At 37.6% G+C, this 26563-nt stretch overlaps 1 protein-coding gene, 1 long non-coding RNA gene and 1 pseudogene across 2 annotated transcripts; 2 read left to right on the forward strand and 1 right to left on the reverse strand.

Annotated features, from left to right (window-relative positions):
• Positions 1-3327: 3327 nt before the first annotated feature.
• Positions 3328-5744, reverse strand: LOC149101975 (uncharacterized). Its single transcript, XR_016202606.1, has 2 exons — positions 5605-5744; positions 3328-3731 (listed from the first exon to the last, which is right to left on the reverse strand). It is a non-coding gene; the product is annotated as an uncharacterized LOC149101975 (long non-coding RNA).
• A 43-nt stretch (positions 5745-5787) lies between these two features.
• Positions 5788-21170, forward strand: LOC110044792 (protein GPR107-like). Its single transcript, XM_020750379.2, has 20 exons — positions 5788-5917; positions 6016-6126; positions 6290-6340; positions 7469-7578; positions 9153-9702; positions 10368-10472; positions 11037-11084; positions 11940-12025; positions 12240-12315; positions 12777-12850; positions 13227-13344; positions 13713-13781; positions 14057-14118; positions 14808-14851; positions 15316-15365; positions 16360-16407; positions 17370-17405; positions 17497-17540; positions 18439-18522; positions 19088-21170. The coding sequence occupies exons 1-20, from the start codon at positions 5819-5821 to the stop codon at positions 19167-19169; spliced, it is 1947 nt and encodes a 648-aa protein (XP_020606038.1). The 5' UTR covers positions 5788-5818; the 3' UTR covers positions 19170-21170.
• A 2901-nt stretch (positions 21171-24071) lies between these two features.
• LOC110044826 (angiopoietin-related protein 7-like) lies at positions 24072-25228 on the forward strand (annotated as a pseudogene).
• The last annotated feature ends 1335 nt before the right edge of the window (positions 25229-26563 follow it).

Raw genomic sequence — 26563 nt, forward strand, 5'->3', positions numbered from 1 at the left:
GGTAACTCATCATAGATTGAGGACAGGTTCTGACACCTTTCATCAGTTTTGCCTTCAGCGATTGAAAGAAAACTATGAATTGTATTATGTGCAGGAAAGCTTAGCAACATTATCTTGCCTTTCTACAGTCCTGTCGTCGGGAGAGCAAGAGTGCTTGAATCGCTGTAGCTCTGGAATGCACAAGAATGCTGTTAAATCATTTTCTTAATTGTACTTATTATGTAATTTATGTGGATGGTAATGCACTCGGGAAGGCACTTGACTGGAACGTGGTCGCAAATATACACTCGTTGGCATCACTGTCAAGTTTTTAAATAGACAGAATGATTAAAAATTAAATCTACCCAAATTTTAGCAATGTGAATACATCGTTAGCTTGTTCTTTAACACAGTTTTGCCTTTCCCATCCTGCTGGTGAAATATTTGCGATATTTGAAAACTTGAGAAAACTCCCGAATTTTAATTCCTATTATTTCAACTATAAGCTTGGAATTGAATTGAAGAGTCCTTGGGCAATGCAAAAAATTATTTCAGATCAGGGCCAAAATTAACTTGGAACCGTTCCAACAATTAAATTCAGTGGTGCAATCTCGCCAAATTTTCCTTATATAGTTTTAGAGCCTTTAAGAGCATCACGTACCGGTATTAAATAATTGACGAGCTGCGTCAGAACAGGCTTAAATAAAATTTCCTGGTAACATTTATTCATGCTGTAGAAGTCTGTTTTTGCATATCCATCTATGGTTCGCATGAGTTACTTCTTTGTTTAAATCACATTAACCTTTTCTCACAGAACCGCCTTCACTTTTATGTCCATGATTGTATCTTTTCATTTTGCGTGACAGCATCTCAAACGTGAAGTCCCTCTAGGCATTTTCACCAGACCGTAACAAATTTGTCAAGAGCACGAATGACTATTAGTGGTAAATTGCAATTCAGCTGTTGTTATTGAGAGAACTAATAAGAACGAAAATGAGAACCCTTCGGTGATCATGAGCTATCTTCCCCTCACTAAATCTATGTCCAGTAAGACAAGGGGTGTTGTCCTGATGGGCCTCAAACTTCTTATAACCAAACTAACGGTAGAGAGTTGATAACAAGCAGCTATTTATAGACGTTAAAAGTTATGTCATTGAGTTTGGGTTTGTCAAAGCCACCTCTTCGTCGTTGTTTCGCCATATTTCCAGGTCGTGAACGTGTAATAAAGTTTCGTGTCAATTCCTGGCACTGTGGTATTTGATAAAAGAAATACCTGTGTGAAAAAGTCCGAACAGAATATAAAAAACAGATAGACAGGTGAAATGTGTCACCAAGGGCAACCAGAGTGTTCTCAAAAAGTTGCTATTTTTGAAGACGAATATTAATTATGTCGGCAATACAAGTCAATTTTACATTTTGCGGATATTAAATGCCAAAAAAAGATTTATTAAAATGTAATAAAGAGATAAAAGTTATTGGAACTTATTGCAAAGGCAAAGAACATGCAGTTTCCCATAGAATTAGTCTCCGTGACCAAACTCAGTGGATTATGAAGGTAATAATGTTGAGAAGACTCTTACAAAACACTGAAGTAGCATAGCTGGAAGGAACAAAACGGTTGCCAAGAAATTAAACAAACTGAGGTACTTTACATAATGACAACAAACTGACTAACAAACTCTCCGTGTCACCTGGAACTCGTGCAACTTGCTAATTGGTTTATATGCCTAGGCCGATTTTCGGGCATCTGAATGAGGGCTACCTGTAAGCATCAAATAAGGCAGGCAACAGAGAATATCACCAGTTTCTTGATGATCGACATTTATCACAGTTTGAGACGAATAATGTGCTAATAACTTATGATAACACTCTAATGAGAAATTTTTAGCTTATTCATCTACTGTCTAGACAGCTTTTGACATGAGGTTCAACCCCTCGGGTTGTATTTCAGGAATGATGAAAGAGATAAGAGTTTCACAGTTCGGCGCATGTCCAAGCTTTGACGCGAGCATAAACTACCTTTTTCGTGTCTTACTCACGACCACATGTAGTTCAATCACAGGCAATACTTAGGTAAGCTCTCTGGATGACTGATGCCCAAACTTGGCGGAAGATACCACGAATTTACACAGAAAATGTCGAATTTGGTATTGAACATCGAACTGATTATGCAGGCGGAAGGCTTGACCCTGGACAGACGCACGAGTTATCTGTTCACATCTGATTGGTTAACAAACAAAGGAAAGATTGCAAAAGGAATTCTAATAAGAAATACCACCTCTATTCAGCCTCTTTAATTTCCCAAGTCTACGGTTTCCTGATTGTTTGTTGCATGTGCACATTATCACCTCTTTTTGGTTTTTCTACCTAAGTAAGCTAAATGAATACATAGTGTAGATGGCATTCAATTTTGCCCCAAGAGCCACCGAAGTGATTCGGACCCCGAGTTTCAATGATGCATGGCCTGCACAAGTGAAAAAATCAAGATAAGCCTACTATTATGCAATATGGCAAAGTTATTTTAAATTCCATATCCCTTAGTTTAAATCGTTGTAATTTTAGTCTCAAGCTTCAGGCCCGGTGTTACATTTCATACACCTGTTCTAAACACATTGCTTGAAGTTTGCACGATTTGTGAAATGTAGCATTTCTTTATAAAAGTTCAGATAAGTTACTAGGAATGAGCTGGACAAAAGCAACGGCAGTTATTTTCATTATGGGAGGGGAGGAGTGGGGGGAGAAGTAAAAGGTAGTAATGTATTTGGTTAAGCCAGATAAACTAAGACCGGTCAGGACCTCTTAAAGTTTGGGCGCAAGAGGTAATTCAAATCTGTCGACAAAAGAGAAACATCCTTTAAAACAAATCGCCAGCACAGAGCATACAGCTTAGCAGATTTCCATCGTCCTCTCAGTATGCCCTGTTAGTGAGATTTATAAACTTGACAGTTTCATCAAGCGGTTTTAAAATGACTGTCGTACAACAAAAACCCAAGTTATCACTTTTGGCTAGTCGTGAAGAACACAGACAATCCTGTGAACCAATCAAAACTCCAATACATGTAGTAAACTTACGACTGGTTTGATTGTACTTCTGATTTGGATAAGAAAGCTGTGCAAGATTTTTGAGCCCATGAATAGCATGCTAGTTACATGTAAGTTAGTTAGTGAAAAACTAATAATGAAATAAAAACTTCAAAAACTAAGGTTTCTGTAGAATATATCTTTCACTACATAATATTGTAAGCTGGGATCATCTCAATAGGCTAAATTGATGTGAACCAGCTGAGCAATGCACTATGGTGTTATTTTTCATTCATAGCAACCCAATATTTGAATAAATAAGAAGTGTTCAAGGATAAGGTAAATATTTTAATAAATACATTTTTATATTACATCTTAAGTACAATAAATAGCTCATCGGCCTCTTGTTAAATATTGTTAGTAGCAGAGTCAGTAGTTATATCTTCAATAAAACCATTTTAATTATCACTATTCGAGAAAAATTGACAAAACAGTGTCGCACGATGAAAGTAAAAGCTGGAGAAACGTCAATATCCACAATAACTGAATTGAGTAATTTACAATAATATTATAAAAAATTCCCAGTTAGTAAATAGATTATGAGTACATGATGTTCTCTTCTTCTTGCTGACTTATAAATGAATAAATACTATTGTTTCCAGTGGCTCTGTTTAGTAGCAGTCTCTTTAGTTTACTGGCCAGCTACACCCTGTAACATCTACTTGATTGCTCTGAATTAAAGAAAGACAAGTGCAAATTATTATACAGATTAACATGCAAAGTAACATACACCCAGGCAAAGCCTGAAAATGAACTTAATAATAATGTTTAGCTTATGACTGAGTCAAAGTTAAAACCCATAGGTTACAAGATTTTCAAACCGATTGTGCTCTAGTGGTGTGGCTTTGCTGTGCAGAGCTCCAACAAGATGATCTGAACCCCTGGGAAAACATGGGAGTTTGACTATTGGTAACGCCTGAGGAGTTTAGTCAGAGAGTCTAGTTGAATGATTCACCTGATGATGGTGAAGAACGAGGAGATATGACCATCAGGTACATGTTAGGCCCCATCCACATTACACGGGAGGAATTTGAAAATGGAGGATTCAAATGCTTCTGGTCCACATTACGCAGGAGGAATTTAAAAATTCAACAATCACTGGTTATTTTGGATTTGCGTTTGAAAAAAAATTGGCAGGGAAATCACATGATTACTGCTAGGTCATCATTTTCAAAAAGCTCCATTTCTGAAATGTTTTCTGTCCACATGAAAATGGAAAAAAAAGGGGGGGGGGGGGGTCAAATTTTCCTGTGGTTTAAAGAGTCTTTTTAAAGAGCCTTTTTGAAATGAATAAGAACATTGCCAGAACAGTGACTGCTGGGTTACAAGCAACTAAAAACATTGGCACAAGCACGTATAGAGCGTTTTCATTGTCACGCAATAAAAAATAAAATCAAAAACCATTCAGTGGATAAAGTCAAGAAATTGTGATATTATAGAAGATAAATAAAGAAGACAGTTCTCGAAGTTTAAGGTGTGTGTATTGTCCCAAAGTTGAGATATTGGTCAAAATGTTTTGCACAATCAAATTTACAGAGCCTTAAGAGCAGTATCGAGCTGCCATGCTGATGTTCCTCTGTGTTACACCAATATGGCGGCCAGAAATAATGTTAACATCTGGAACTCACTTTGGTTATCTAGGACACTGATTATCTACACTGAAAAAACAAACATTTAAAAAAGTACTTTTCCTAATACTTAAACATTTCACACGGCTAAAATCACGAGATAAATAAATATTTTTTGAAAAATGCGATCGTAGCTTTGTCACGCACTGCCATAACTCTGGTTTCCAAATGAAGAATGCTATTGAGCTGGAAAAATGTAAACACATAAATCTAGTATCTCTTAGGCCTGATAAGGATAAAAACTTTGGTGGTTCTTCAGTTTTGAATATAAGAATTTGATGACGTCATGTGAAAATGCTCTATAACATGATCTATCCTTTGAATTGAGAAGTCTGGGTACGACTTTTTTTTTGCCAACCAACATCAATCGATGAATGGCTTTTGTGTGACTATCGATTGATCATCGATTGACCAATACCAATCAATACCAATTACAGTAACTAATTTTATCGATTGATATCGATTGCTTTTCTGATCATCATTTTCCATCGACTGGACACCATGGGTTCCAATAATACACCACGTAGATAATCGGAAGAAAACAATCTCTTGAATTTCAAACATATTTTGAGCAACTGTAGCAACAGGTGGTATGAGGACGGGAAAAACCGTAATGCATACCGGTAGACGCTACATGTACCTTCCTGAAACTTGGAAAGGCCTTAATTCTAAATAATTATTGGAAAAAAAAAAAAACAATCAAACAGACACTAACTTCGCAAGGTCAAGAGCCAGCTATCTAACATGAAGGATATTGGTAAGGTTTGCCGTAGTAAGAAAATAAATAAATAACAAGCGACCGAATCATCCAGCTGTTTTCTATAAGTAAGCTTAAGTTTCTTAACGCTTACTGCTTGCAAAACCTTCCGGGATAACCCTCCATCTATTTTTACACTTTTACTGCTACAAATATTACCTTTCATGAGTGGTACGACGGATTAAGCGTTATGAACCTCGAAAGGATGAAAGCTGCGACTATTGTGGCCAACGTGAAGGTGAAAGCATAGAAATAAAACGTCTGTTCGTCTTTAAAGATGTCCACCATTTTGTCTGCAAACAAACAAAGCTCCCGGTCAAAGGACTGGAAATGAGCAGTGACGTCATGCCAGCGCCATCGATATCACAACAAAATGGCGACCTGTTTTAGTTGGAACAATCACTTTGTTTTTTACGCATTTATTCTTCTTTTTCCCGCCATCTGGGGTAGAAACCATCAAATACTACTAAAGGTATAGTTATTTTATGAATCTATTGACTTTTTGTATCGTTTGACTTGCAAAAGACGTTGAGTTATTGCTAAACAGTTTCGCTTGCAAATTATATACAGGATGAAGTGAGGCAGACAATCGAGTTGAGTAAGTTCGGATTTCTTCAGAATGGGATCCTCAAAGTGAACTTTTCTGATATGGTGGTTCAAGGCGACCGTGATAAAGTTCTCGTAAGTATTGAGTTCTATATATAACTTCTAATTATACATCTAAGCTCTCAAAATTTAATTATGATATGTTCACTTGATTCGCGTTGAGTAACACTTAGCTTCTGTCTTCATTTGAAATAAATGAGCCGTCATATCTCAAATCTTATTTTCGTTTAAAATTTAGTTTGGTTTTTCCTTGGAGAAGACAGGGAGCGACGGGATTTCACCCTACATGGTAAGCTTATTTTATTTCTGTTGAAACTAGCGATAAAAATATTATATATACAAATTAAGATATACTGTGCTCAACGTCTTTAATTTGTTTACTAGAATTTCCTTTTCAATTTTTTTACATCTAAATCTCGCCCTCAGAAATTATTCCAACAAAATTGCAAAGAGTAATGAAATAAATCAGACTTGCAAAAAAGAGCAAGAAAACTTGAGTAGTTATCATGCCAGGTTTTAAAGGAAGTATGTTGAAATCTCCTTCAAATGCTGATTTTTTGTTTGCTGTGTTTGTATAGCTGTTCCGCCAGTCGTGGAAAGCATAAATTTGAAATTTTGAAATGGAGATATCTTGCTTTGTAATCATTTGATTCTTGTCACTTTTACTTCAGACATAGCATTTTTGTCTTAGTTTGGCAGACAAAATTTAATTTTTGACAATATGCCAATTTAAAGAAACAATATATGTACACTGTATGCAATTTGAGAAAACATCCTGTAGAGAAGCATGTGTTGAAAGCCATACTTATATCCTAGGAGACAGCTTTATGTTCAAAGCACTTTTGTACAAAGCCTTGCGAGGGTGACCCCCATTTAAAAGGGTCCTTTTCAGTTATTAATATTTGTTTGCTTACCAGTGTGTTGGAGTTTCTCAACAGCTGAGAGCTTGTTTTAAAATGGGAGATATTCCTAGACTATGTTGTTGTATGGATATTATTTTAAAGTTCTACCAGGCTCAAGTCTAAAACACTTATAATTATTTGAAATAGACTTTAAATTTGTTTTAAGTCAAGTGTTATAAAGTCATAAAATGTCATTTAAAGTCAAATGTCAGAAAAGAGACTAAGAATATTCTAAACATTTTGGATAAATGAAATAAAAGGATACGTTTGCTGAATGTTATTGTCTACAAGTATGGCATCACTACTACATGTACATGACTGTATGAAAACTGTTTTCAGTAGACTGTACATTTAACAATTCTTCACATGGGAAAACAATTGTCTACAGGTACGATGCAGTGAAACCATGCCAACAAGAATTATCTGGGTGCTTTAAGCCAATCAGAATTAAGACAGCGACACCAGTGTATACTAATGAGGCTTTCTCTGCTGATGTAATATTTTTCCTTACTCAGGAACAGCACAGTCAGAACTGCATTCTTAAGGATACCGAGCAGTCATTTACTAATACCAACCAAATATCTCTGGCACTTATCAAGTTTGATCTAAAGAGTGGTGAAGAATGGTAAGTGCAAAGTTTTTGAGCTTAAGTGAATTTAGCTTTGGTGTAAAAGGGAGAGAAAATATAGTTCTGGAAAGTAAGGATCCATTTTGATAAACTTTTTCAAAGAAAATTAGAGATAAAAACTCTGCTTGACATTTCAATGCCTTCATTTCGTCATCGTTTAAGTGACAGATTACACCTGTATGCATACAGTACAGAAATGGCAGCATGAATAAATACATCAAATTATGTATATAAAACATGAAAATACATGTACAAGTATTTAATAAACAAAATGGTTTCCGTGAGTCGATCCATACATCCAATAAAAACAGCACAACATCGAATTAAATGCGGTGATCTTTAATATGGTCCAACAAGTAAAAGCTGAAATAAGGATGCAATAACCAACTAAACTTAACTATAGCTTGATTAATCCGAGGCACAATAGATGAAAATCACTTCAGCTGACCTGAACAATCAAAACATTACACAACAAGAAATACAGTAGGTATTTCGTGAAATCATTGAATGTCAGCTACTGAAGCAATAAATTTAAGAAAGAAAGAAATTGACAAACAACATAAGAGCAATTACAAAACAATAACATCATGTGCATACCTCTATCCCGATCTTGGGGCGAAACAGCATGCATGGGAAACCAGAAATATACACTAAAACTCTAAAGAACTTTGGATGTTATTGTAGCGTAATGGAGCACCGTCAAAAAACTGAAAGCATGAGGTTGGCACTATGCTTACTGCGCATGACTCATAATGTGACCAAACTAAGTAATGCAAGGGTAATGCTGCACTCTTCTTTCTAATCATGAACACTCAAGCTTGCCTTGGCAGTTTATAAGGATTTTAAAACCCTGACTTTTGAAGATTCACCAGTAACCATTTTATCAACAGACTGTAGAAATTAAAAGTGACGGTTTCAGTTAAAATTGTCAAATTTGAAACCCCACATCAAGTTTATTAAAACTTGTGGCCAAGGACAATTTTTATGTTTTAAGCATGATTCCCAGTGAAGCAATTTGAGCTCAACCTGTGGGTTATTTCTGTTAATCTGTTGATAAGCATTTGATCATACTGTAGAGCAATTATTTTCTCCTTCTTTAACACAGAGGTAGTACATGTATTGTTTTATTTTATATGGGAAAAGTAAAACTGGGAACTGTTCAAAAGCACAGACACACACAAAAAAAATATGTAGTTCCAGAAAATTTTCATACCCACTTTAACGCAGGCTTTTGGAAATTCCAAGAAGAGGGAGTGTTCTTCAAAAAAGGCAAATTTTGAAGGGAAACTATAAATCAAAACCAGAATTTCAGGAGCAGTTCAAGTTTCAGGAAGAACTTGTGGAAGTAAAGGTGAATTTGTAAGTCAAAAGTTACTTCCAGAAAACTATCAATCATAATATAAGTCTTAGAACATTGTGAAGTTCCAGTCAAAAGAATATCTGGTTTGACTGTAAAAATTTTACAAATTCATATTCTAATTGAACAAGACCTCAACCTATTCACTCGATAATTAATTTTATTATTAGTGTACATGTACAATCTGTTTTGCTTTGATCTTTTAATTTTTCAGTATAACAATTGATAAATATGGTAAAGATTTCCTGAACCTGAGTATCAACAATGAACCTGCTCCCGTACTGGCCACCGTAACAACAGTCTCATCATCTGGTGGACAAAGCACCTCCAAAACTCCAATTTTGTCATCTACTGTACCAAACAATGCGACGTCTAGTTCTTCTCCTACTGCAGAAAGCAGCTCCACTTCAACTTCTCCTTCTACTCAACAAACCTCTGCTACTTCAGCTTTAACAATTCAAGCAGCAACGAGTTCTTCTGCTGCAAAAAGCAGCACCACTTCATCTTCTCCATCTACTAGACAAACCACTGCTATTTCAGTTCTAACAACTCAAGCAGCATCTACAACTGGAGCTCTGAACCATTCATCTGTTGCTCAGCCAGGAGACCATGAAACATCAAATACAACTGAAGGCAACGGAGCACAAAGAAGAAGAAGAAGAAATGCTGTCACAAATCCTGTGACTCATGTGAAAAGTGAGGTCAAATCATTGCCTCTGAACCTAGAGGAAACTAATGTCTCTGAATTCAAGTACTCTGGCAATGTAAGTTCTGGATACAGTTTTACCAATGTGTGTGTTGTATATCCCCAAAAGAACTTTTATCAGCCATAGGCTGATGCTTAGCTTTAACTTTCACAGTGTGAATGAAGTACAGTTTACTGTAGGAGTTTTGAAGTCCTTGAAAGGTGGGCTAATGAGCTGCGTTCTCCATAAGCACCTATGTGGCAAAAAATTGCAGATTGCAAACAAGTGAATTACTCTCAGGCTCGCATACACTGTATGGGCGGTGGTTTATACTTCATGTAAAATGATACTTCTGATATTTGTGTACTTATTACGCCAAAATGCTTCTGTCATTGTGGAAACTAAGCTTCACCGCAGTTATGACCTTTCACTTTCACCTTTCCTCTTCATGCCAAGTGTTATATAAGGCCTCTCACCATGGTTGTGGTGTTTGAACAGTAGAGTAAATTTCTGGGAGATGATACCTTTGGCATTAAACATTAAAGCATTTCATTGGGGCATGTAATAAGAACTGAAATGATGTTCCTTTTCTTTGGTTGGAAGATTCTGAATGCTCAGCGCTGGCTACTGCATATTATTTCCTACAAACATCAGATTTTTGGGAGAACCACACTTATAGTTAGTGAGCTGATAACTTTATACATGTACAGTGTCAGCTAAGATGTTTCTTGTGCTTTTATTAGTTTGTAGTGCAGATTAAAAGCAAGGCTGAAGAGGGATTATACAACTTGTACTTCCACAACTGTCGAAATGGACTGACCGTTCCTGTAGTACCAGTGACAATTCAGGTACAGTATGGCGTGTTTGTTTCAAAATATTTCTTTAAAATTTATTTTATAATAATACTCAGATCTAATGCTTGCACAAGAGTCATGCCTTGTCAGTTCTCTTGGCACATTCACATTTGGTTAGTACATAAAGAATAAATTGCATCTTATGTGTACCCTTGAAATTGTCATGTGCAATGATGCATGCAGCAATTTTAGGGGGTGACTCATGAGTGAAAAACGTGGCATGAAATATCACAAGAAATCAAGCCTTAAGACTTAACTTCACGAGAGATGCTTAAGTTTTTACTTGTCTGTGATACATGTAAGTATCCTACTTCAGTTATTGCTCTTTTACCTTTACATGTACCCACATATGAAAGGCCTGGTAGAAAAAAGGGCATTAAGTATTTTTGGCCACGAGTGAACTTTGTCGAAAACACTCTAAATTTTGCATGCAGTTTTGTTTACTGTGTTAAACAATGTCCTGTTTTTTTGTTTTTTTTCCGCTGAAGTTCTTTTTCATCAGGCCTTTCATATGTAGTTGTAAACTTTCTCTTTTTCATTTCTTTTTGGTTTAAACAGATTAACATTGAAGAGAAAAATGGGGACAACTACTTGTCTGCTGGAGAGGTGAGGTTTCAAGAAAATTTTCTGTTGTTACATGTATTGTTATTTGTTCATTGCTGCAAAATGTATCTGTTGTTGTTTTTGTTGTACTGTATACAATCATGTTATGTTAACACCAAAAAACTTATTAAATTATCTACACACTAAGTCTTTGATTCTCTTACCCACAGTTGTAAAGTACTGTACATATTAAGCAGTCATTTTGTAACTGTTAGGGTTAACTATGTTTTGGGACTGATTAACAGGGTGCAATAAATTATTGGGAAATGAACTGGCATGTGGACATTGAAATTGACATCCAAGTCATGTCAATTGTCCACAAGGGAGAGAAGTCTGAGGTATTTTCAGTGTTGGAAACTAAATGTTGTCAGCACTCGCCATTTGGCCGAGGGACTCCCAAAATCCACTTGCCCAGAAAGATGCCTCCCCTCCCCCCAAAAAATCTCAATGGACTTCTTTGTCAAGAACATTGTCATCACAAGGGATGGAATTAGTGCGAAGTGACATTATGACTCTTAAACTTTAAGAATTTTGGAGGCAGTGTGACCAAGTAGTCAAGACACTGGACTTGAAATCTAGAGGTCACAGGTTCAAGTTTCGTTCTGATCACTACATGTAGCCGCTGTTAATCTCAGTAATCCCAAGTTTAACTCCTCGGGTGTGCTTGTAAATAGCCAAGTGGTCTGTCTCATTCCAGTTGGAACTTTTATGTATGTTAGGTTCATTCATTTGTTTCATCGTTTGTTTCCATTGGCCCTGAAAAGCCCTCTAACATTTGGAAATGAAAATTGGACAGTTGTAGTATGTAAGTCAATCATAGTTTGGGCCTAAACAGTGTTAAATCATGTTGTACTACAGGAGCCGCTGCCCTATATGTTTGGTGTCCTATCTGTGCTGTTCTTTGGAACATCAATTTACTGGCTTCATATCCTGAGGAAAAACAGGTGAATGTGGTAGAAAACTTTTTGACAGACTGTTGACAGTCTGTTTTTCTCTCAAAATCAGGCAGAAAGTATAAAATATTAATTTTAGTCATGTAACATTTGGTAATTGCATGCATTTGTCATGAATGAATACTCTTGGTCCTTAAAGTTACATTTCTGCTCTGGGAGTCATTATTCCACCCTTGATAGTATTCTATTGTTTTTTCTCTAACAGAGAATTTACATACAAAGTTCATTATATGATGTTCACTCTAGCCCTGTTAAAATCTCTTGATTTGATGTTTCAAGCAGTAAGTACTGTCAATTGCATAAATTGTATACCAGTACATGTATTACATGTATTGTTACCAGTACGTGTAATAAACAGTGGTCTCTTGTACTTGTACATTTAGAGTAATTGCAATGTGCATGTACAACTCTTTCAATTTAGTCTCTCAGCATACCAGTTTACAGTTTAGTTGGGTTCAAATGAGGTACAACAGCATACATGTACAGTACACTCATACGTATTTCTGGTAGGTATTAAAAGACATTACTGCATGTAGGTAAAGTGGAAGGGAGGGAGGTAGTGCAAGGCACAGTTTTTGTCAGTCACAGTCATTGTTTACTATAACACTCGACCACCTTTCAAGATTGATTAAAAAACAGATCTTGAGTCTGTAGTGTTTTGTAAATTAACTTACATGTAATTTCTTTATAAGCACTGTTTGCCAGGTTTTTGTCAACTTGATTTACTTTCTTTGCCAAACAGGTCAATTTTCACTTTATCAATAGAGATGGCAAACCAGCAGAATCATGGGAAGTGTTATACTACATCACACATCTGTAAGTGATGCAATCAACTGTGTACTGTAAAATGTAAGGGTACCTTAAGTATTTGTTTCTGTGGGAAAATTCAGCCATATTTAAGGTCTCTTTCAGCCAGTAAAATATGAAGACAGCCAACCCTTAGCTTCATCCCTAGGGCTATAGTAACATAGCCCTTCCCATGCCTTGTATGCCCAACACAGCTGTCTGGTCATTGTCTTGATAATACATATACTTTGTTGTCATCAACTGGTATGGAGCACACACAATGATATTCTTGCAAAGTATCCAATAAGTTTAACAGTTACACTACACACGGTACATCCAATTGCTCATGAATTATATGTGTATGTTACATGTTTGATGATCATGCCATCTTTTTGATCCATTTTAGGTTAAAAGGAGCATTACTGTTTACAACGATTGTCTTAATTGGTACTGGGTACTTCTTTATCAAGCATGTCCTGTCTGATAGAGACAAGAAGATTTTTTTGATTGTTATACCACTACAGGTAAGTACACATTTTTTTATAAGTCAGTGATCCTTTGTTGAGGGATTTTCTGATTTAGACAAGATGGCGAGTAACACCAATTTTTATCTGCTTACATGTACATGTAAACAGGTGTAGTACATTGATGCATTAAATCTCTAGTAGTTTTGATTGTACAAATGTACATGTACATATGACTTTTGCTGATCACTGTTTGATGGCTTTTTCACTGAAGATTATTATTTTATCACTGTTCATACATGTATATGTGCATGTACAAGGCTGCATCATAGACATACTGTAGCTACACCTAACATGTACACCTACTGAAGGTAGAAATAATATATCAACACAAAAAAAATTAATTCTGTTTTTCTTATTTTATGTAGATTCTAGCAAACACAGCCCAGATTGTGATGGAGTCAACAGAGGAAGCAAACATGCAGTACACAACATGGATATCCTCTCATTTATTAATATGACATTATCAATACTAATAGAATTGGTAATTACTGTTGAACCTCTTATGACTTTAATAATCATGTGTGTCAAGTCTTGAAGAGGCTTGCAGCAAGCATCAGTTGAACATTATAAGATAAATTGCTTTAATTTGTGCTTATTCCTTTCAATGTTGCTGCTTTGAGGTTCTCTCTGTAGTCTTTTTTTATGAACAAAATAGTAGAATGTAAGATTTATGTTGCCACTTAAAGATTGATTCCTTGACTGTTCTTACAAAGAGCTCTTTATTTTGGTGGACCTGCTCTGCTGTGGAGCAATCCTATTTCCTGTTGTGTGGTAAGTATCAACTATGTACCCTTTGAGTCTGTCACCATAGCTACTTCTGGTGCGAGAGTCTTCTTGTCCTTCGTAATATTTTGAATAAGGCTCAATGACTTCAGTTCAAAGTCTGTTTATAGCTATTTAACTAGCTCTACGATGTAGATGTACAATGTGGGAGGCACGGTGTCCTCATGGTTTGTGTGCTCGTCTCCAGATCGAACGGTCCAGGTTCAAACCCTGGCTGGGGTCATTCACTGGACTTTACTCTCACGGTTCCTCTCTCCACCCAGGTGTATAAGTGGGTACATATGTATCTGAGGGTAACCCTGCTATGGACTAGCATCCCATCCAGCCATCCAGAGGGGAGTAAAAGTACTCCAAGTCGCTTCATGCTACAGAAACCGGGATAAGCTAGGGCCTGATGGGCCACTTGGCTCGTATGCAAACTTTACCTTTTTTTAACATTGAAGAGTACACTGTAAAAGAGGATCAAGAATATTATCCAGGATCTTTAGAAATGAAGGTTTGCATGTACATGTAGATGATCAGTCTTTGTGATCCTGGCTAATTTAGCATGCATTTTGTTTTGTCACAAAGGGGAGAAATGTTTGAAAAGACTGCCAATGCCTTAGTGCTGCAGTTGTACTATGTAATTTTGTATTGCGCAGTTTTACATGATAAAATGCTGTACTTTCATGTTTCAGGTCAATAAGACATTTACAAGAAGGATCTCAAACTGATGGAAAAGGTGTTGCAGCTGTGAAAATACGCATTCTTGTAAAATATTAAAATACCCTAAAGTTCTGATAAGTCCTGGGCTCCTCCATGTGCATCTGTTTAGAAGGCTTATTTTATCTGTTTTGCTGGGCTCATTTTCAGGACAGGGAGGGGTTGTATTATTGCAAGGAATTTTTCATATCAGAGGTGATCAGGAATGTTACATCTGAGAAATTTTAAATGTAGGGGATAATAAAGTTAATAATTTACAGGATAATTTAGAAAACACAAAACAAGTTCACTAAATGAACCTGATCACAATCTCTAACTAAATCATACATCCAAACTTTGTTAACAACACCGCTTTACCTGCATTCTCTTAACTCTTCCATACCGGTATGTTACAAATGTTCTTTCTTTAAATTAATGGGGCTGGTGTACTTTTTTTCTTTCTTAAAAAAAAAACTAAATTTTCTTAAATACCTTTTTTTACAGCTGCGCTCAATTTAGCCAAACTGAAGCTCTTTAGACATTTCTATGTGATGGTAAGTCAAGCTATGTTGCTCCTGAACCTCTTTAATACACTGTTTGGAATCGGATGTTTTTTTGTTCTTACTACTAACTGCCGCAATGGACTTCAGTGAGTAATTGGTGGAGGCTACATTTCCCAGCTGTTTATTATGACAGAGGATGGATTAAGCTCATTGATATAATTAAAGTAGCTATACAGTGTGTGTAATTCGTAACACAATTGGCTCATACTTTGTATTTCTTAACCCTCTGAATACCAAACTTTCGCCAAAAATTCCGTTTTTTTACCGTTCAGTCAGGTCTTTTGGCTGCCATGACGCTAAATAAGCCTAAGTTTTGCTAAGATAACTTTTTTTACTAAAAGGAGAGGTTTTTCGAAGATTACGTACAAAATTGAGCAAGATTTCAATTCCGGGCGTGCGCATAAGCCAAAATTTGGACTTCGGGTTAGGGTTATTTTTTTTCTTTTTTTTTTCTTTTTTGTCATTACCCGTTCTCGATATTGTTTGCTGCCCCTTTCCTTTCTGTTTTGCACGGCCCTTTTACTCTGGCTACCTTGTGCGTTGCATGTTCTTTCTGGCTGCCGTGAAAAGTTGGATGTTAATTACGGGCGAAGCCTAGAAATGGACCTTGGTCAATCATGCGCATAGTGGACCACTTTACCATCGTTTTTGCACCAAAACTGATAACGTTGTTTTTCGATTTGCGACGTCGGAATGTCGTCGATATCTAAACCTGACCATTGTACGGAAAGGCCTAACCTAGCTCTAACATCTGCTTACCAATAATATCTGTGGTGACATTTAAATTGATGATGTCACAAGTGGTACAAAGAGCACGACCATTAAGTGGCTGCATATGGCTACTTGTGCGTCAAAGGGTTAATGCTTGGTTTTGCTTCCTCTATTGATTGATAAATTCTTGGCTTTGTTTGTTTAATATGGACATGGAAAGTTTTTTTGTCATTTCTTTATTAAATCTATCAATGTTTTTTTTTTCTTTTTTTAGATTGTCTGTTACATCTATTTCACCAGAATAATCGTGTACTTGATCAAGGTTAGTGCAGCTGTCTACTTGTGAGTTTAACCAACAGCATTTGATTTAAGGTCATTCCACCGAAATAGAACCTGCACTGAGATTTTTGTGAAACTTTGCTTATTGATTGTTTATATTATAGGAACTTAAATTTTGAAATAAAAATGAGGGGTCCCCATGTTCGTTTAGGAACAACATCACCTTGTTTATGTCCAATAAATCCTTATAATAGCACCGTGATTGTAGTCACGATTGCTTGCTAAATTCACGTTTTTGTTCTACACTGAGAATTGGTCCATATTTATTTTGCACAGAGAAATTTATTACTCAGTTCAAAACAACAGAAACAAGTGAAAGGTCACCATACTCGTTTGCGAGGTCCAGCCGTAAAGAAAAAGCCGCCATTTTTTAATGCGCGCGCGCTAATCACGCGTGAAATTATGCGCAGTAGGGATGCGCGTTGCAATACTGGGGAATGACCTTAACAATACATTCTATACCAACCCATAGCATGAACTGATATGTCTAACACGTTTGAACTGCTTGTGCTTAATGATATATAATTTGATTATGAGCTTCAAATGAAAATTGAATATGTTGTTTGACGGGGGTGGAATCCTATAGAAAATGCATGTTCTTTCTCAGATAAGAATATTTAATATCTACTTCAATGTTGATAAGTTAATAAAGATGGTGAATTTTTACTTTAATTTTACTTCAATGTTGTTTTTACATCTTATATGTATTATTTATACTTGTAACGTGTAGTCAGGTGAATAACTTGTAAGTGAGTTTCTGTTCTTTTTGCCTCGTGTCCAAAGTCACGTGGACTTGGATTCTTTGCTATCCTAATGTAAGATTCCTGTGAGGGGTGGTGCAGGCAACGTACGGGTTAATCAATTTTGGCTACAAAAGACGGGCATAAACCCGACGATGAATTGACGGCGTGTTGGTGCTATTGATTTTTTTCCTTCTCATTTCAGATAACAGTGCCATTTCAATATATGTGGTTGGATGATGTAAGTGTTTTCTTTCTTTTCTTTGACAGCGTTGATTTTCCAAGTTTTTCATCTTTCACTTAACATGAATATCTCTTCTGCTTTATTTCAGTTCTTCAATAATGCAGCCTCCTATGTCTTCTTTGTTCTCACTGGGTAAGAAACGAAAACTATTCCTTTATTTTAGATCACTATTTGTTGCATCAAAGCAAAAACTATATCGACAATGATATATTTTACAATATTTACCTCACCATATGGGAGTAGATTTTAAATATAGCCCAATGTACTTTGTGCGATGGGAAAACCATTATTGCATTTAGGAATTTTACACCAAACAAGCTCAGTGCTTGCAGACTGTTTGTGGTGAAAGGTCCTACTCAGGAAGGGGATTTCAGTGAGGGGAAATTTACACCCGTGAGGGGGAATTCTCTGTGACAGTTGCTGCTAGGTATGGAGAGAGGGGGCACTATAATATTGTGTGGGGAATTATCTACAGGAGTCGGAGAATTAAGGATGACATACTTTGGTCAACACACTCCCTTAGTTAATGTGCATTCGGTGGGTAATGTTCATTAAAATGTTGGTAAATGTTGAATGTTTATACTGGTCGATGCTGTTAGCTACACCTAGCTAGTTCTCAGGCATGCCCCTTAAACTGAAAGAAAGAAATATTTCAGATAAACATAATACGCTTAAAAATCCCAACTGGGGAGAGGCAGACCAGTTGGCTAATTACAAGCATGACTGAGTGTCTACCGAGAAACAACTCCAGCTTGGTGGTCAGAGCGGAACTTGAACCCGCGACCTCCGGATTTCAAGTCCGGCGCTCTAACGACTCGGCCACGCTGCCTCTTTTCGTACGAACGTCATGCGCCATTTTGTTGGACTGGGGAAAGGTACACTTGGATTTTCTTGCAAATAGAAAATGTTAGTCCCGGAAGCGTTAGACGCTTTACGTGTCTTCCAACACTATAAATTAGTTTGTTACTGTCTATTAGGTTGTTGTATGTTTTAACTGTAATACTTGGTTGTGTTATTTGGATGGATGTAGATATAAATTCCGTCCTGCTCCGGACAACCCTTACCTGCATGTACCACAAGGAGACAGTGATGATGAAATGGAGATGGAAGAAGTGTAAGTTGATTCACTGAGAAATTCTCATTACTGTATCAAGACGAATTATTAACAACCAGCAAGCAGGTGTTAAAAATGCAAAACTTCACACGTTTGTGCTGATCTGTGAACGAGGTAATTAATGTTTGTGAAGTGTAACAATCTTGACGAAATACTTTTAATTGATCCCGTTTGAAGGGCTGGGACTTACCGAACACCGCAATTCTTCGAACGGGTTATTGTAGTGTTCTTGCGTGTTCCGTGTGCAGTGGCTAAAGGTTCACCCCCTGCATGGGTTTTGTTCCGACTGGATATTTACACCTGTTGCACTATTAGTTTGGAAAGGTTAAAGACGATATTCAATTAAACCACTCTGCCACTTAAAACACCAATGAAAAATACCTTAACTTTCCTTTCTGTAAAGACGCCTCAAAGAGAATTTGTTCGTCTTAGCTCAAGGACATTTGTTGACGTTCAGCACGGTTGAATGAAGTTTGTTTCTTCAGACTTGCATAACGTGCAGTTTTTGATTTTAACTATTTGTCCAGCCTTTCATGTTCTTTACACTTTCCATTGATTATTTCAGGGTCACAAATGCAGGTATCGCCGATGGAGTGACCAGACTACAACCTTCGTCAAACGGCAAGAGAATATTCGAAACAGCATAAATAATAATTGTGTGACTGTGTACTACCTTAATTCAAATAACTGACAATTACTTCGCATATTGTGTGTATAGATTTGTCTTTGCGCGTACCACAAGTTTCGCGTGCGGCTCTTTCCAGAAACAGTATGCGCGTAGGTGTCTAGTGTAGATGACCAAATTAGATGTTCACATTATGGATAATATATTTGGTACCTGATAATGTGAAATATGTACAAGGTTCACCCGACCTTATTTATCAATTAAATATATATAGAACAAGTACAAACCTCTCGTTTACCTCAAGCAAAGTGTTAACATTTCCTTAAATTTTTATGGTTTGAGGTTTAATTTGTAGAACTCGGCGACCGTCAAAGTGTGGTTGTGGAGAGTAGGGTAACTGTTTCTGTTGTGAGAAGTTGACGGAGGCGTTTTGCGTTGCAAATTGTTAGAATAGAGCTTTCCAGGAAGGTTATAATGAAAGATATTTATTTCTATATGATCTCTATAGGGTGGCTTGTGATGGTTGTCATCCCTTTTTCATATACTACTACCTATTAGTATAAATCTACGAGCGTTCTATCACGAATGCCGTTCTCTGATTTGGCTACGCTGCTCACTATCTATTCTGTTGTAGACGGTGAGTAGGTGAGCAGCGTGCGCTGGAGGCCGCTTCTTTGTATTTTCGAAGTGTCTTTGAAGAGGATTTAGATTAAGGTTTTGAACGACTACTAGATACTAAAACAATTAGATTATTCGCTCTCGATTTCTATGCGTGATATCTAATTGTTAAATATTGATTGGTATTATAATAATCGTAGCAAACGAATCACTAGTAGACAAGTTTTGATTATCTTTTTGATATAACAGGTTACCATGACAACAGTATAATCTGTTAAAAACACCTTTAATTTACTTTGTTAAGTGTTTATAACTAAACGTCGGGCTTGGTACGCCAGTGTTTTCCTTTGTTTTGTTTTTAGGATACTAATTGGTGATAAGTAAGTCAGGATGTAACATCTGTTACTCTGCAAAATTTAAATTGGGCTTAAGTTACGCTGCACCACAAGTTACGAGCCACCGTATAAACTGAGTAGGAAGGAAGTAAAGTAGATATCCGACCTTCCAATGCCGGTTAAGAAGAGAAATGAACCGCATGTTGAAGCTACACTAACCCTAGTTGGAATTCTGACAATAGTTAATTGAGGGAAATGGTTTTGAAACCTGGCAAAATTCTTTGTTGTATTGTTTTTGTTGGCTATTTTAGGGGGTTGACCCTGCACAAAACCTGGCAAAATACAAATGGTGGCTATGTGTGTTCGTACAACTAACCAATAGAAGCATTGCAGTTATGCAATTGTGTAATCATGCATAGCCAATGAGCATAAAACAAACGATGTGCAGGGGCAAGGACCTTCCAACATAAATCTTAGCCTGTTTGTTTGCTTCTTTGATGTTTACCGGGCTTCTTAACCATTTCCTCTATTAACTATGTTCTAACTGAATGTCGTTGTATTTTTTATGTCGTGTTCACCAAAGTACAAGTTTCCAGGATGTTACGAGGTTTATTCTCAGTGATGCAACTCTCAAAATAAACTGCTTGTTCGTCGTGCCACGGTCTGTTTTTATCAGTATAAACACGCGCTATGAATGCATGTGTAATATATTGTAAACGCGTTTTAAAGCATGATGCGGTAATTTATTAAATCGGGAGCATTAATTTGAAACTTTTTGCTCTAATATCATAATATGTAATATTTAGTTGCAAGCTGCGCTATCAAATTTAATTTTCTTATCAACGAGAGCATTGAAATTTGATTGAAACTCTGTTTCTGTAATGAAAGTAACTCTAAGTTTGATTGAGTGAGACAAGACAGAGTCTTTCATGAACTTGAGTTTTTTATTGGGAAACTGAAATTTGAATTTTCACAGAAATAAACAAGTGAAATATTTGCTCAAATGAAAATAGAGTGCACAACATGCAGTTACATGAATGAAGCAAGTAAAATAAAGTTTGGTGTTTGAAGTCTGTGATGCAATTATTTTTTCAGCCAGGTAGCACAGCTAACACAGATCTAAGATGTATAACAACGGATTGATATGACGCCTTATTCGTGGTTAACACAGGTGCTCAAAACTCACCACTAACCCCATCCCTTTTGCCCATCTCTCTTTAAGCTTCGTTTACGCAAAATTTTTTTCTCAAACCTCAGGCAGCCTTATGCTGTTTACTGCACATAAGCAATCGTTTCGTCTTTGCTGTTATGAGAATATTCGTTTTTGGCAAAATTTTCAAGTTTACGGTTTCAAAATAGAGAGGCCTACGCGTGAAACTAAGTCGGTCGTAAACGTGCATAGGGAGTATTAAACATGAGGAAGCTTGATTACAAACTTCTCGAGATATCTGCAGTGTTGGTTAACTGAACGGTCAAATTGTTATAATGCCATTTGATCTTTTGGCATCAAAGATGCGACCGTAAACCGTCGTTACACCCCGCTGCATTGCGGGAGGCGCGGTGGCCTCATGGTTAGTGCGCTCGTCTCCGGATCGAGCGGTCCGGGTTCGAGCCCTGGCCGGGGACATTGTGTTGTGTTCTTGGGCAAGACACTTTACTCTCACAGTGCCTCTCTCCACCCAGGTGTATAAATGGGTACCGGCGAACTTAATACTGGGGGTAACCCTGCGATGGACTAGCATCCCATCCAGGGGGGACTAGAAATACTCCTAGTCGCTTCATGCTACAGAAACCGGGATAAGCTCCGCCCTGATGGGCCACTTGGCTCGCATGCAGACTTTACCTTTACCTTAGACCCCGCTGCATTAAGGTTACTTCAAACCTTCGCGGGTGTACTCCAGAAAAAAATTCGTACGCGCGCTGTTTTCAAGGAAACCCCCACAAACTATATATCAACAGAAAGGTTATAGACTGTGGAATTCGATAAAATTATGTTTTGTTTTGGATTTTGCTTTCCAAAGGCGGCAGAGGCCGTCAACTCCAAAATGACCGACTGACGTTCCAGCGAATTAATCGGGTATCGAATGTGATCGTTCATGCAAAATAACTGTGCAGTGCTCAATCTCCAAAAACGTGTCAGCATTTTCTTTTATTTCTATTGGTTGTATTTTTATAGATCTGTCAAGTTCGACTATCGAAAAATTCGCGCAGCCTGTTGCGTTAAAGGCCGCCACGAGGAAAGTATTTAAAATAAGGGAAATCGCCGACACGCTCTTGTTCCATATCTATCAGTGAATGTTCTGACCAAATTTCATGGAAAACCGTCAAATCTGCACACCCTATTAATTCATTTAAAGAGAAGGGATTCTCTCGAAAAACGAGTGCGAGTTTTCGCCTTCTAAAGATTTATAAACACATCACGCCTTCACAGAGGAATGTGGTAACTTGAAAAGACGCGAGCCAATGAAATAACAGAACCCCTAGCTTTCACAGTATGCAAACTTGAGCTTCGCGGATTTTAATTTTCTTGACCAAAAAATATTGACCAATGTAGTCCCGCGAAGGTTTGAAGTAACCTTAATTTATCTTTTACCCTGATGGCTACATAGTTTACTTGTGAAAGATTATTTTTGCGTATTTACATGTGAAAGACTATTTTTGCCTATCTTACTAATACGTTGTAAGACAATGTACTCTATATAATTTATTTCCTTGCTAAGTAGGGAATTTAACCTACTGAACCAATGCCAATATGTAGAGGGAAGAGTTGTTACATTGTCTAGAACTTGTTCTAGTTAGGTGTAAGGACATTTTAGCGTTTATTTTGACTGTTTAGGTGTAAGAGGTAGCTTTTCAGAAAACTCAGAATTTCAGAATAAAGTTGTAAAACCTGTATTCCTGAATAAATTCTCTCAATGTGCGATTTAGTGTCAACAATTTATGTTTACAACTGACCGGCGCTGAGCGCGGGAAACTAGGGAGTTTATGAAACCACGACGGCGACGCCGAGCACAACGTCGATTAAAAAAATGGATTTATATTTTACCTACAAATTTCGCGATACTCTAAAGTCATTTACGTTGTTTATCACTGTCAAAACTATCGCAAAACTAAATCCGGAACACAGCGATAAATTTGAAATAAAAATTTAAAATATTAGCCGTCGTGGTTCACGTTCTCCAGACGACGCAAAATTTGGTCATTTCACGTTGTCGTCTTGCAAAGGACGGTAAAGAAATGTACCAAGGATTATAACGCACGTGCACAGCCATTGTTCTGCTATTAATTCTTTTGTTCAGTGACGTTCCCGTTGCCGTTGCCGTCGTGGTTTCGTAAACTCCCTACTGTGTGTGAGCGGACGCAGTTGGTTCTGATTTTACTTCTGATTGGCTGAAAAAGTGGTGCGAGAGTTTTTTTTAACCAATCAGTGTACATCATGCAGCCCCTAAGGTTATATGTGAAACGCCTCACGAGCGGGAAGTGACAAGTTAGCGTCCACGATAAATTTTATGGAAGAAGACCCTCTTGACAGATAAAAACCGGCGTCGGAAGAGAGACTGTTAATCGGAATCTAAACTTCCGGTAGAAAGTTTCGAAACACTATCTCTGTAAATATAAATGCGATATCGTTCACTCCGGTGGGTAACCGTACTGGGCACTGCGTGATCTTCTATAATGAAGGGGTTAATCCTTGGGCCATGTCCTGGAAACAAAATGCGGTCAATTTGCGTAATGTTTTTCATGACGATTTACATTTCACAGTCATTGCTTATTCAAGTAGTTCCAAAGAAATGTGGAGTCAGCCGATTGGTGAAAAGTGTACTCCATTGACAAAAGATCGAGACACGAAAACTCTTGCCTGAAGAATTCAAGCAATAAATACTCCATCAATAATTTTGCATAGCCTGGATTCATTCAAACTCGTAGCTTAAGGTACCGTTTCATAACAAATTCGCAAACACCTATCTATGATGAAATATTTCTTTCAGACTATCTTGTTAGGATGCATAGTAGCGGCGCTTGGTAATTCAAACCCGGCGTTTTCGTCAACACAAAGTGGAAACAATGCGAAGAAAGTTTCACCTTATAATTTCAATAACAATTACTTCATCGCAGGTTCAAACTCCAAGAAAATCGAAAATATGTTTGCTGAAGTGAACCAGCAGGTGACCGCACTCAAAGAAGAAACAAACGCAATGAAAGGTTTGTAATGGAACTTTGTAAAACTTTGTCAACTTTCAAGCGTGCTCAACAGAAAACGAGGTACTTAAATTTGTATGTCTACAGTTTACAAAGACTGTGCCGAAGTTTACAAGTCCGGTCACAAGATCAGTGGAGTGTACAAAATCGATCCTGATGGTTTTGGTGGATTTAAAGTCTTCTGTGATCACAAAACAGCGGGTGGGGGATGGACAGTGTTTCAGAAGAGATTTGACGGTTCTGTAGATTTCTACCTCGCGTGGGATGATTACAAACGGGGCTTCGGCAATCTGAACGGCAAGTTTTGGCTCGAACTGGACAAGATTCACCGCCTGACCGTGAGCAGCAGTAACAAGCTTCGTGTTGACTTGGAAGACAGGAATGGAAAAACATCATTTGCAGAGTACAGTTCATTTTTTGTAGCGAGAGAAAGTGGAAAATACCAGATGAGTGTGGGGAAATATTCAGGTGAGCTTTTCTGTTGAATTGGCTAACTTTCTGAATGAAAACTGCTAGGCAAAACGCAATTACATCACAGCTACCGGTATATGTTGCGCGCGGGCTGATGTGGATGCCATTACATGCTGTGTTCGTGCCCACCTTCATTCATCTCTGTTATTCATTCAGGTGCTGCTGGCGATGGCCTCACCTATCATAGTGGTTCAGCATTTTCTACCAAAGATCGCGATAATGACAAGTCGTCCCACAACTGTGTCTCTCAGCGGCAAGGAGCCTGGTGGCACAACAATTGCGATCATTCAAACCTCAATGCTGTGTACTCCAGTAAATTCATTTATTGGCACAGTTACGTCGTTAAGAGCTCTGGAATGAAGATTCGTCCTAAGGACTTCTAAGTTTCAGTGTCGGGACTATTTTTCATGCAGCGCTTAAATTAACTTCTTTGTAGAATGTTCGTTACTTTACAGAGGCTTTAGAGGCGATCGTTGCAATTGAGGATAAATATCGTCGCATGCAGCGTATTGAAGTGTAATCCAGATCATTTCAGACATTTTTTTAATATTAGTCCTAGCTATTGTGACCAGAAACTGGTGGTGGTCAGGATCACTCGACTTTCTTAGTGTTGATGGTAGAGATTGTAGCCTTCAACTCATCCTTTCTTTACTCGTCTTGTCTCGGGTGGAGCCTTTCTGCAGGAGCAAAACAAAGCGCTGATATTCGGCAACTTAGACCGGCCAAAAGAAAAGTCTCCTTACCAAGACAATTCTTTAAATGAACACATTCACTTTCCCGAGAATGACTCAGATATTTATCAAAATGTCTCATTGTCAGCTGCAAAAATATATACAATCACGTTCATAAGTTTTATCGTGGGAAGTCAATTAACCCCAGTCAAGAGAGGATATCGTAGGAGAATATCGTAATTACGTCTTCACGAACTAACGAACGAACGAACGAACACGTGAACGAACACGAGAACGAACGAACGAACGAACGAACAAGCGAACGTACCTAAGTACGTCCGTAAAGAACGTTTCTTTTCACTCAAGGGGTTTTAACTATACAAGAAATACACATAGGTGCTTTGTTGTTAACGAGTGCGTGGAAGCAATACAACAGGACAAGCGGCATCTTCTTATTTCTCTAGAATGGCTCAACAACGGGTAGGACTTCAGCTAACCGAGACATGGATCCGCTGTGGAAAATGGTGAATTTCCGTGTGACTCGTCCAATGGTCAAAGGAGTTGTTCGGGTGCAAAGAAATGACCTGGTTGAAACTTGAAACGGTATTTGGTGCCGGATGATATGAGAGCGATGGGTTAGGCTGTCTTTGAAAATGAAAGTCAACTAAATAAGATTATCAGTTTAACAAATTGAATCGACTTGTCTTTCCTTTTTACGTATGCTTATATTAAGCAATTAGATTATGAGCTCGAGATTTCTATCACGCATGGAGATCGAGAGCGAATAATCTACTTGTTTTAGTATAAATCTTCATGAATTTATCTAAATCCCCTTCACAAACACTTCGAAAACGCCAAGAAGCGGCCGTCATTTTGTTAACAAACGCACACTGCCACCCACTACCACGTTATTCACAGAATAGATGGTGAGTAGCGTAGCCAATCAGAGAACGGCATTCGTGATAGAACGCTAGTAGATTTATACTAAAACAGACTGTTCCATGGAGTCCTCCAAACTCAAGCCATACATTTTGGATTTTTCGATCGATCTCAGCTTGCAAGTTGTTTATCGGTCTGTTCGCCAGAATCGCTGCACACCGCTTTCAGTTGGCTTCCATTCC

Source organism: Orbicella faveolata, unplaced genomic scaffold, assembly GCF_042242905.1.
Source record: "Orbicella faveolata isolate gen_17 unplaced genomic scaffold, um_ofav_v1 contig_36, whole genome shotgun sequence".
Taxonomy (NCBI): Eukaryota; Metazoa; Cnidaria; class Anthozoa; order Scleractinia; family Merulinidae; genus Orbicella; species Orbicella faveolata.

Coding starts and splice junctions, on each gene's coding strand:
- LOC110044792 (XM_020750379.2), top strand. CDS start 5,819: ATGGCGACCTGTTTTAGTTGGAACAATCACTTTGTTTTTTACGCATTT. Junction 7,579..9,152: donor CTAAAGAGTGGTGAAGAATG/GTAAGTGCAAAG, acceptor TTAATTTTTCAG/TATAACAATTGATAAATATG. Junction 17,541..18,438: donor GTCTTCTTTGTTCTCACTGG/GTAAGAAACGAA, acceptor GGATGGATGTAG/ATATAAATTCCGTCCTGCTC.